This window comes from Aquarana catesbeiana, linkage group LG04 (assembly GCF_042186555.1).
Source record: "Aquarana catesbeiana isolate 2022-GZ linkage group LG04, ASM4218655v1, whole genome shotgun sequence".
Lineage (NCBI taxonomy): Eukaryota > Metazoa > Chordata > Amphibia > Anura > Ranidae > Aquarana > Aquarana catesbeiana.
Genome location: NC_133327.1, coordinates 645,164,900 through 645,177,589, shown reverse-complemented (window position 1 = coordinate 645,177,589; position 12,690 = coordinate 645,164,900). Strand labels below are relative to the sequence as shown.

The window sequence follows — 12,690 nt, the reverse complement described above, 5'->3', positions numbered from 1 at the left end:
CTAAAGACAAATAGACTATTTGCACTCTGCAAGTGCAGTTGCTCCAGATCTTAGTAAATTAGGTTAGGCTTCACTTTGCAAAAAGTACCCAATCACGTGCAAGGAATAAAAAAAATAGGAATTTTTTGCTTGCACATGATTGGATAATGGAAGTCAGCAGAGCTTCTGCTCATTTACTGAGCTCTGGAGCAATTGCACTTGCAGAGTGCAACTACACTTTGCAAAGTGCATAGTCTATTTGCCTTTTATAAATCAACCCCATAGATTTCTACAAATCTCCATACATACACATATCCACACACTACCTATCCTTTCCTAGCAAATGCACCAGTCTGTATGCCACAGGAATACAGTAAAACACACTTAGCTTCCATTATAGCTGGTCTATGATTTCCGTAGCAGACAGGACTCCAGACATTTCATTGCATTGTGCAGGAAAATAGGTTATTGGCTTTTTTTCTCTCTCTTGTAGTGTGGCTTCTAGAGTTGTCTCAAACCTGCTTTCAGCTTGTGTAGCTGGCCTTTTTTCTTGGAAGGTTTGGTAGCCATTCCCAAATGGGCGTAGCACTTTTACAGTAAATTGAGCTCCTACATCAGTTTCAATGAGAAACACATTTCTGTCTACAAACTCCAGACTGCAGCATAGTACCATAAATGTCATAGCTCAAGTATTTCAAAAGGTCAGGCTATTGTTGAATTTTATTACGAGAACAAGAATTAAGCTTGGGTCCAGTGTTTCACAAGAGCTTCTTTACATCAATGGGATTAGCTAAAAATGAGTACTTTCCTAGAATATAGTTCATTTATAGGTAAAGTTGATCCAGGTAATATCCGAATATCATGAAGCAATTTTTTCCCCGCTGGGGCAAATTAAATCATGCCTTGCTGGGGGGGAGGGGGGTTTGCCTTCCTCTGGATCAACTGTGGGTATAGGATTGTGTATATAAGATTGTATGTATTTTTTTTCCCTTTTATTGGCTGAACTAGATGGACTGGTGTCTTTTATAATATATATATATATATATATATATATATATATATATATATATATATATATAGAGGGGGATGCAGTGCCAGCACCCCCATTACTGAATTTAGGTAATGGCAAAGTGTGCTGGGGTGTGCTGGAAGGTCTATTGAGGCTGGCTGCTGGGGGATCTATTGTTGCTGGAGGAAATCTATTTTTGTGTGGTGGTCTATTGTTGCTGGGGGGATCTATTGTTGCTGGGGGGAATTATGTTGCTGGGGGTCAATTGTTGCCAGGAAAAAGATCTACTGTTGAGGAAGGAGTCTATTGAGATTGGCTTTTTAAGGTCCATTGTTGCTCGGGTGGTATTTCGTTGCAGGGGCTTATTTTTTCTGGGAAGACGGGGGTGTATTGTTGCTGGGGGGTCGATTTTATTGCTTGTTGCCGATAACAAATTCCATACAAATTACTTTGCACCACAAAATGGGTAAGGGATGGAAACAAGGGACGATGCCCAGGGGTGGGAAGGGGGCAGAGGCAAGAAGTGACTCAGAAGGGAGAGTTCCTGCACCTATTCTCTGAGAAAAAAAGCCATATATATATATATATATATATATATATATATATATATATATATATATATATATATATATATATATACACCTGTGCTCCTAAGTTTACATAACCTGGCAGAATTTATGATTTCTTGCCCATTTTTCAGAGAATATGAATGATAACACAAACACTTTTCTTTCACTCATGGTTAGTGAATGGCTGAAGCTATTTATTAGTAATCAACTGTGTTTACTCTTTTCATAATCATAATGACAACAGAAACTACCCAAATGACCCAGATCAAAAGTTTACATACCCTGGTGATTTTGGCCTGATAACATGCACACAAGTTGACACAAAGGGGTTTGAATGGCTATTAAAGGTAACCATCCTCACATGTGATCTGTTTGCTTGTAATTAGTGTGTGTATAAAAGGTCAATGTGTTTCTGGACTCCTGACAGATCCTTGCATCTTTCATCCAGTGCTGCACTGACGTTTCTGGATTCTGAGTCATGGGGAAAGCAAAAGAATTGTCAAAGGATCTGTGGGAAAAGGTAGTTGAACTGTATAAAACAGGAAAGGGATATAAAAAGATATCCAAAGAATTGAAAATGCCAATCAGCAGTGTTCAAACTCTAATCAAGAAGTGGAAAATGAGGGGTTCTATTGAAACCAAACCACGGTCAGGTAGACCAACTAAAATTTCAGCCAACTGCCAGGAAAATTGTTCGGGATGCAAAGAAAATCCACAAATAACTTCAGGTGAAATACAGGACTCTCTGAAAACATGTGGTGTGGCTGTTGCAAGATGCACAATAAGGAGGCACTTGAAGAAAGATGGGCTGCATGGTCGAGTCACCAGAAGAAAGCCATTACTACACAAATGCCACAAAGTATCCCACCTACTATACACCAAACAGCACAAAGACAAGCCTTAAAACTTTCTGACACAAAGTAATTTGGAGTGATGAGACCAAAATTGAGCTTTTTGTCCACAACCATAAACGCTACATTTGGAGAGGAGTCAACAAGGCCTATGATGAAAGGTACACCATTCCTACTGTGAAACACAGAGGTGGATCGCTGATGTTTTGGGGATGTGTGAGCTACAAAGGCACAGGAAATGGGACGTACTTGGACATTCCAACATGACAATGATCCAAAACACAAGGTTAAGTCGACCTGTCATTGGCTACAGCAGAATAAAGTGAAGGTTCTGAAGTGGCCATCTCAGTCTCCTAACCTCAATATCAGTGAGCCACTCTGAGGAGATCTCAAACATGCAGTTCATGCAAGAAAGCCCAAGAATTTACAGGAACTGGAGACTTTTTGCCACGCGGAATGGGCAGCTTTACCATCTGAGAAGATAAAGAGCCTCATCCACAAATACCGCAAAAGACTTCAAGCTGTCATTGATGTTAAAGGGGGCAATACACGGTATTAAGAATTGGGGTATGTAAACTTTTGATCAGCGTCATTTGGGTAGTTTCTGTTGTCATTATGTTTTAAAAAAGAGTAAACACAGTTGATTGCTGATAAATGGCTTCAGCCTAACACTAACCATGAGTGAAAGAAAAGTTTTTGTGTTATCATTCATATTCTCTGAAAAATGGCAAAGAAATCATAAATTCTGCCAGGGTATGTAAACTTATGAGCACAACTGTATATATACAGTATATATATATATATATATATATATATATATATATATATATATATATATATATATTTTACACCCATCATTAAAAGAGGGGGGATCGGGAAATGTAAAAAAAAAATAGCCTTCCACTTCAAATTAAAAAAAAAAATTATTTCTTAACTTTTCCTTTTTTTGTTACAGGTTTCTTGACATGCAAGTCAATATTATAAAGGGGCAGAAGAGTCTTTATTTGTTACAATGATTGTGCTGACTTCATTTTCAAATGGAGTCTCTTATGATTGGCATGTGGAAAAGCTGTGCTAAAGCTTTGGAATACAAGGTACTTTCTGCAATTAATGAAGTAAAAAATGTTTGTCTTTATTTATTTTACCAATTAAGCTGTCCAATGGAGTTTATTCTGACCAGTGCTTAAGGATTTGCAGACGCCTGAGCTTTCTCTGACATAATTTTTACACGTTGCATCTTACTATTCATATTGTTAGAACATCTGCCAAGATTGTAAAGAAGTTTACATTTGAACATAATTGTCTTCGTCCAGTTTTATAAGAGAACGAATTTTGACGTAAATATGCATGCATTAAAGGAAAGTGCATTTTTTTATGTAGCTGACATGGACGATGATGATGACGCTGGGCTTCTCGATTTTATTGGGTAAGTGTACTGTTTACTATGTGCATATCATTGTTGTAATTTATCTCTACATGTCTGTTTACTATTAGGGTTTCCAGTTACCTGAGAGAAATTAATTCTGTTATTAACATAAAATCAAGGCTTATTACCGAAATACTTAGTTAACCACAGCAGCCCCGGAAGGATTTACACCCTTATTGACCAGGCCATTTTTTGCGATACGGGACTGCGTTAGTTTTACTGACAATTGCGGGGGCGTGTGACGCTGTACCCAAATAAAATTTAAATATATAAAATACTGCGCCAACCTATGGTACAAAAACGCAGCCAGCACAACAATATGACTAATTGTGATGAAAATGTAAAACTGAAAGTGTGGCGCTAAAAATAAAAAGATGAGGCTACCTGAGACAAGTAGTTTCTCTCAAATACATACATGTGTGAATATTATGTAAACACAGTGAGGCAAAGTGAGGGAAATAATATCATGTAACAGTAAGTTGCCCGCTACAGACTACCATCAAGTATTACATGTATTATAAATAAATATTATATATTACAGGTAAGTGCAAACAAACATATATATATATATATATATATATATATATATATATATATATATATATATATATATAAATATATATATATATATATATATATATATATATATATAGTTCAATGCAATGAAGTGCAAACCAAAAAAATTTAGATGACTAATAGAAACAAGCAAAAGCATAAGTAGAACAATGTGTAAATGAATAGTAAATGGCAATATATAAGTCCCAAAATGTGATAATGATTGGGAGGAAGAACTGAGGAGATATCTTCAACTAAAATCAACAGTCTCTAAAGTAGATGAATTCGGTGGTGGGTATACACCCAGGAGTGCTGACACCATCGTAGGGACAAAAGGGAGAAAAAGGTACCCTTACCAGGAGTGGTGGACCCAGCTCACCATACGGCGGTGGGTCAGTAAGGCGTAGTATTAGAGACCTGAAGCGGAACTCCCGGGCTGGACTGCACAGTAACCCCTCCAGCTGGATCTCAAAGGCGTCAAACCGCTATCAGCTTCCTGGGAGCTTTCCTCCAGCTCTAAGGGACATTGGAACGTATGTGGGGAAAAAAAGGAGTCTCCACATAGTGTAAATCCGTATGTTGGGATTTATTCGTATCAAGTAAAACAGATATCCAGAAATATGCAATTAAAATGTACAAATAAAACAACAGCAAAAATAGAAAAAGCGCAGTAAAAGTGACCAAGGCCGGGAGTATTAACCCTACACGTTTTGTCTTAGGAGACTTCAACTGGGGTATGAGTTTGAAGTCTGGGGTACCCCATTTGAAGTTTCTTAAGACGAAACGCGTAGGTAAGTGGCAGTGTGTCCTAGGGAGATGCTTTTAACTGTGGGGGGAGTTGACTGACTGGGAGTACAGAGAGATTGCTGTTCCTGATCACTAGGAACAGACGATCACACTGTACTCCCCTGTCAGGACGGGGACCTCCTTTGTTTACATTGGCAGATCCCCGTTCCGCCTCTTTGAGGAGCGATCGCAGGTGACCGGCAGACATCGCGGCCTCTTGACCCGCGCATCGGCTCCTCTGCAGTGCAGTGGGTGCGCACGCGCCTGCAGTGTCTGAGAATTGGGCCGCCCTGCTGCAGTATATATGTGGTGGACAGTCCTCCACCCTAACAGTAAATTCCCTACATCTACAGACATCCACAATCTAACACTAACCTATCTAGTCCTGTAAAGAAGAGATCAGTATACATACCTTTTTTGAAGCCGATCCAAAACAACAATCAGAACAGAAACTTCCACCTTACAGTGTTGTAATGTTGCCACGTGTTTTTCAAGACCTCTAAATGCATAAAATAAAACCAAAAGCCTCTTACCAAATACTGTGGACCATTAAGGGTTAAATGGTCAGTAGCACGTTATATCTAAATGCCTCTGATGGTACTCAAGGCCGGAATCACATCCATCCCGGATCAATGTTACCGGCAATCAACAAAGGGATAATAGGTGAAGACCATAGTCAAATTTTTTAACCTCTTTCACCCAGCTGCTTGCATATATGCGACCTCTCAGCAGATGGGATTTAACGCATCAACTTTTAACAAAACTATGCTGAGAGCGCATGCCCTGCGCGATCCCAGCACAGTCACCAGCGGGGACCGGAAAGCTCCCAATGCATACTTGCGATTGGAAGCTTTCCAATCATGTGATCGCTGTGACAGTCAATCACAGCAGTCACATGACCCGAATGCCCGCCTCCTGGCATCTAGAAGGGGTTAAAAGTAACTTTTAAATATAGTACACACTTACAGGTCAAATCCTTATAGCCACATAAAGCAGTATCTGCGGACATTCAAAACAGGCAATTCCTCATACCAGACTCTCACTGGCACTGTGCGTGATGAAGTCACATGGCCACATCCAACGCGTTTCGCTCTACTCAGAATGTACACACAGCTGAAGAAGGCAACACCCTTCACCCACCATGTATCTTGTTTATTTATTCTGCATATCAATGAGAGAAAGACAGTCTAAAAGTGAGCAGTTTTTGGTAGTTCTTCATATTGTAAATGCTCCAAATTAAAAGTGTCAAGCAATCACCCTGTATTAAACACTGGTAGCTTGAATCTTCGACCAGCTTCTTTTATGTTGATTTCCTACCTGAACATTGCAGTAACATGTACGGCAATGCACATTAAAGCCTAGCACACGCGAGCCAAATGTCGGCCGGTATCAGCCGGTTCAATAGAAACCATAATTCAAACACAAGGGATGCATCACTCAGAGCAGTGGAGCCTTAGTATAAAGCTGGAAGTTGCAATCCAGGGGCCGAAGCTGTGGTATCCTCCCATCCACCAAAAAACATTATAGTCAATGGAAAAAGACAGCTGGCAACTCCATAAACCTCAGATATTTTTATTTTGCCATACCAGTGAGTACAAAGACAATGCCAGACACATTTCAGCAATAAGCCTTGTTCACAGCAAGGCTTATTGCCGAAACACGTCTGACACTGTCTTTGTACTGACTGGTATGGCAAAATAAAAATATCTGAGATTTATGGAGTTGCCAGCTGTCTTTTTCCGTTGACTTCAATAGAAACCAGCCGACATTCGGCCCATGTGTATGGAAGTTGGTCCAACAGAAGCCGAAAAAGGCCTGTGGAAGGCTCCCAATCAGCACTCTTAGCCATTGACTGAGAGCGCTGACCAAAGTGTTCTGGTGGGGGGCTGTACCCCTGTCAGAACAAAAAAGCTCAGCAGGGGAGATCGCTGTACTAACAACGGATTGTTAGTACATCGGCTCCAACCTGGGCTGTCAGGTTTTTTTTCCTTCAAACCAGCGGTTGAAAAAAACTAGTGGGGTGTACGAGTCTTTATGGACAAAATACCACACCTTAATGCAAATGTGGTCATGCACCACAATTAATCGCTAAAGTGTGAAGGGACCCTCACTGTGGAGGACAAAATCTTTGCTCCTGAGTTTAAGACTGCATACATTTTACATGGCAGATTATACATCTTCAAAAATTGGCAGTTCTCATTTGCAGCAGTGGGATTGAGGCTCATTGACACATCTAAAAGAACTAGGAACTCTAGCAAGATAGTTTAGCTGTTCAAGTCCTCAAAAGTTCTAAGAAGCTGGTGGACAATTCAGCCCATCAGCATCCCACCATAGCTGAAAAATGACAGTTAATTCTTTATATAAATGATTGTGTTTTTAAATATGTGCAAATCTTTTTTTTTTAAGGGATGCTCAGGCATTGAATTATTATCTACATGGATCAGGAGATAAATCTGTAAGTTTTTTGCTGTGCATGACAAATTAAAACAAATCAATGTACTGTAGAGTATCTTTATTTTTGCATCTATTGGCTGTTGTGTGTGTGTTTTTCTTGTGCCAGAAATAGTCTATGGGATTTTTGTTAGCTTTGATTTTGATCCCAAACATTACTAGGTATAAAGGCAGAGGGCAGGAGTTTAAGGGTTTTTGAAAAAAAAACGGATCCTGCTCCTTTAACCACTTGCCTACAGGGCACTTTCACCCCCTTCCTGCCCGGACCAATTTTCAGCTTTCAGCGCTCTCACACTTTGAATGACAATTACTCAGTCATGCAACACTGTACCCAAATGGGTACAATCAAGCGGTGGTATTTAATCACTAGTGTTTTTTTTGGTTTTTTTTTGTGCTTTTTTGTGCTATAAATAAAAAAAGACTGAAAATTTGGTGAAAAATGCCTTTTTCTTTGTTTCTGTCATAAAATTTTGCAAATTAGTAATATTTCTTCATAAATTTTGGCCAAAATTTATACAGCTACATATCTTTGGTAAAAATAACCCTAATTAGTGTATATTATTTGGTTTTTGTGAAAGTTATAGAGTTTACAAGCTATGGTGCAAATCATTGAAAATTGATCACACCTGATGTACTGAAGACCTATCTCATTTCTTGAGACACTAACAAGCCAGGAAAGTAGAAATACCCACAAAATGACCCCGTTTTGGAAAGCAGACACCCCAACGTACAATCTTTGAGGCATAATGAGTCTTTTGAACGGTTCATTTTTTTCCAGAAGTTTTTTGAAAATGTGGAAAAAAAATAAAAACGCATTTTTTTTCCACAAAGTTGTCCATTTTTAAGATATTTTCAACACATAGCATGTACATAGCAAAATGACACCCCAAAATACATTCTGCTACTCCTCCTGAGTATAGCGATACCACATGTGTGAGACTTTTACACAGCCTGAACACATACAGAGGCCCACCATTGAAGTAGCACCTTCATGCGTTCCACAAGCATAAATTACACATCTAATTTCCTGACAACCTATTATTTTTGAAGGCCCTTATATTTCTAATACATAGCATTTACATACCAAAAATTACACTCAAAATAAATTCTATTGAGGAAAGGGTAAAAAAAAAAAAGTATTACCTGTGGTTTTAGTAGTGTCCCCAGAGGAGAGAATTAGTGTAGGCAGCAGGCAGCAGGCAGGGATGTACTTAGCAACAATAGTAATTATCCAGGCAGCAGGCAGGAATATTGTCTATAGTCAGCACTAGGATATCGTCAGCACAGCCAAAACATTTGTCCATAGAAATTGTCCAGGCAGAGACAGCCAACACAGCCATAATATTGGTTATGGTACACCGTTACCTCCCTGCACTAATTATTGTACCGCTGTGCAGCCCTTCATAAACATACTGCCTCTTGCTACAGCTAATTATTTCCATAGTCCAGGTAGCAGGCAGAGGTGTGGTTAGTTTATGCTGCAGGCAGGGGGATGGCAGCAGTAAGTCAGCAGCAGGATGAGGGCCGCATTTAGCTAAGACCTGTGCACAGAGGCACAGGGGTAGAGGCTTCGACCCACCCAAATCTCTATGAAGCCTCCGGACTCCAGACCCTAATCCGGAAATTACAAAACCCGGAGACAACAAACAAAATTGTTTTCTTCATCCGGAAAAACATTTCTGGAGCCCCTCACATGTGAGACCCCTGTGTACTACAGTAGCAGGGCAACAGATCAGTCCAAACGGTAGGCAAAAGCATAGTCCATAAAACAGGCCAGGGTCAGTTCACGTGCAAGCAGTCCAAGCGGTGGGCAGAAACGTAGTTGATAAAACAGGCCAGGGTCAGTTCACATGGAAGCAGTTCAAGCAGTAGGCAGAAGCGTAGTTGGTAAAACAGGCCAGGGTCAGTTCACGTGGAAGCAGTCCAAACGTTTGGCAGAGGCATAGTCAAAATACAGACCAGGGTCAGTTCATGTGGAAGGCAGTGGCATGGTTATTTGAGGAAGCATGGAAAATGGTCAGCACAGATGATGAAAATGGGGAAATGGTTATTGAATATGGGCTAATATGTTAGGGATGTGTGATATAGTCTGAAGCATTCACCAATGCCAAAGGCCGGGTTCGGAGGGACACAGGGGACAATGGTAGCTGGTATCTCTTCGAAATCCTTTATTGCTGCATATCTTTTTTGGCGTCTTCAGCCTGCTTCAGATTTTGGAATGTGGTCTGGGAAGTGGCGTTCATGAAGTCGGCTAACAGCATCAGAGCAAAGGTTTTCTGGTGGGGGGGTCTTTGATAATAGATGAGGGACAACTTCTTCTATGAATTTTAGGAAGTGGGCAGGGCTTTCTGTGGATTTGGTGTGAATTATGTAGGCATTATAAATGGCCAAATGAATTAAATAGAGTGCTACTTTCTTGTACCAGAAACGGGACCTCCTTATTGCTAAATAGGGCTGAAGCATTTGGTCAATGAAATCCACCCCCCATGTACAGATTGTAATCTTGTACACATTTTGGCTTTACAATGGAACCTCGTCTTCTCTGAACTTCAACTGTAGTGTCATCATGGATGGTGGACATCATGTACACATTCCTGGTATCCTTCCACCTCAAGGCCAGCACTTCGTTGCATTTCAAAGTTGCTCTTTCTCCCCTTCGCAATTTCTTATTTACAATGGCTTGTGGGAAGTCCTTCCTATTCTTTCTGGAGGTTCCACAGGCCAGGATTTCTGCGAGGTATAGGTGTTTGAAAAGGGGCAAGCTGATGTAGAAGTTTTGCAAATCGTTGGGAAAAGAAATTAATGATTGCGGGGAGGGCACTGGGTGTTGTCACTGAAATGAAGAAAGTGCATTATCATCTCGTATCGGGACCTGGACATTACGGCAGAATAAATGGGCATGTGGTGGATGGGGTGGGTGGACCAATAGGCATGTCCTTCATTTTTTTTGTAAGCCCCATGTTTATGGTGAGGCCTATAAACACTTTGAACTCCTCCAGAGTCAAATCCTTGATGATGATTGGGGGTTGTTGGCAATATGCTGCTGGGCATATAAACTGGTCTGGTCCATGATGAGTTGCAGCAAAGTGTCGGGCAAAAATAAATGAAAACAATCAATTTCAGAAAAAATTTGGGTATTGGCCTGCACACCTAGCTGTGCGGTGAAAGGGGGAATTCTTGCTGATCCTGAGCCGGAAGGCAGCCATGTTGGATTGGCAAGACCATCTGGGAGATATGTAGTGGCCCTGGCTCTTGGGGGACGTGGCACTCCAGTGCTAGTAGTTGGGGGATTTGAAGTTCCTGTGCTGGCATTTGGGCGTGATGCTGCGGCAGTGCTGGTACTGGGCCTGGGCATTTCTTGCGGCCTTACGCTGGTGGCAGCTCTGGTACTGGGACTTTGGTTTTGGGGTCTATCACTGGCAGCAGCGCTGGTACTGGGCCTAGGAATTTGATCCTGGGATATATTGCTGGTGGCTGCCTGGTTTCCAGAGCGCTGTGCTCTTTTAGGAGGGATCCATTCTTCCTCTGATTCATTTGCCGATCCACTACTATTGATTGGTTCAAATGCTGAATTTGATTCACAATCGGAATTGGCATTTAAATCTGATGAGAACTCCCCGCTGCTCTCATCAGGCATGGAGCGGATCTGGAACGCCTCTTCGCTTTTATAGAATCTTTTGGGCATTTTTTCTGATGGGCTGTGCGACGGGTGACAAATGACGGTCACTGATGGGCGACAGGTGATGGGTGACAGGTGACGGTCACTGATGGGCGACAGGTGATGGGTGTCACTAATGGGCGACAGGTGATGGGTAGCAGGTGACGGTCACTGATGGGTGACAGGCGACGTGTGACGGACACTGGTGGGTGACGGTCACTGGTGGGTGACAGGTGACGGGTGACGGTCACTGGTGGGTGATGGGTGACGGTTACTGGTGGGTGACAGGTGATGGGTGACAGTCACTGATGGCAGTCTCTGATGGTGACTGGTGCACTTTATGGGACCAATAGGTGACAGGTGAGGGTCACGGATGGGTCACTGATGACGGTCACTGATGGTGGTGACTGGCGATGGTCACTGATGGGTGACAGGTGCACCGCTGATGGCAGTCTCTGACGTCTCTGACGATGACAGGTGCACTTTGTGGGCACTGATGAGTGACAGGTGCACTTTGTGGGCACTGATGGGTGACAGGTGCACTTTTATAAGCACTGATGTGGTGACTGATGTGGCTGTTGGGTGACAGCTGTAACAGGGGGGAGGGGAGATGTGACAGGTTCTCTTTTTTGTGTTGGTGCAGTAAACTACAATACACACATAGATTGGTAACTCACTGCTCCTGGCTTTTCTCTCCTCACACAGGAAACAGTGTGTGAGGAGAGAAGAGCCGGTAACAGCTAGTAACCGGTCTATGTTTACATTTAGTGATCGGCTGTGAATGGATCACAGCCAATCACGTGGTAAACATCCGCCAGCCTTTGGCTGTTTACCCTTGTCGGTGACGAGCAGTGTTCCTGGGAACACGCCGCCACCAACATGACCGCGCTGCGCGCTCCCGATCGTGCGCATGCGTGGTCTAAAGCGGGGGAACACCCATTTGTGATCGGCCGTGACGTAATCGCGGCCGATCACATGGTGAACAGCCATGCCCAATGGCTGTTCACCCCTGTCGGTGATGCGCTGTGTCTTGGGGACACGCCGCCACCGACAGTGCAGGGCTGCGCGCCCGCGATCGCGCGCATGCCCTGTGTGAATCAGCTGCCGTCATATGACGGTGGCCCAGAATAAGAGCCGCACCGCTCCGCCGTCATATGACAGGTTAAAGCATGTTATAGTTATATATGTTATAGTTATGTAAGCATGTTATAGTTATATAACACCTTAAAAACCTGGCTGATCCTGCCAGTTTCTCTCCTCCCCTCTTTAAACTGACCACGGTGTATGATGGATTGGCTGCTGAGCCCCGACACCGTGGTCAGTTTACGTGCCTCCGTCATCAGCAGCCTGCTATCTGCTCTCCTCTCTGCTCCTGTGTCCTCCTTCCCCTTCCCCTCTCTGTCTGT

At 42.4% G+C, this 12,690-nt stretch overlaps 1 protein-coding gene across 1 annotated transcript in view; it reads left to right on the top strand.

Moving 5' to 3' along the window:
- BICRAL (BICRA like chromatin remodeling complex associated protein) overlaps positions 1–12,690 on the top strand; it is a 121,810-nt gene that overhangs the window by 59,148 nt on the left and 49,972 nt on the right. The window contains exons 2-4 of the mRNA XM_073628439.1: positions 3,364–3,502; positions 3,789–3,834; positions 7,582–7,630. Of these exons, the coding sequence (XP_073484540.1) occupies positions 3,794–3,834; positions 7,582–7,630 (90 nt within the window). The 5' untranslated portion in view covers positions 3,364–3,502; positions 3,789–3,793. The remainder of the gene's footprint in view (positions 1–3,363; positions 3,503–3,788; positions 3,835–7,581; positions 7,631–12,690) is intronic.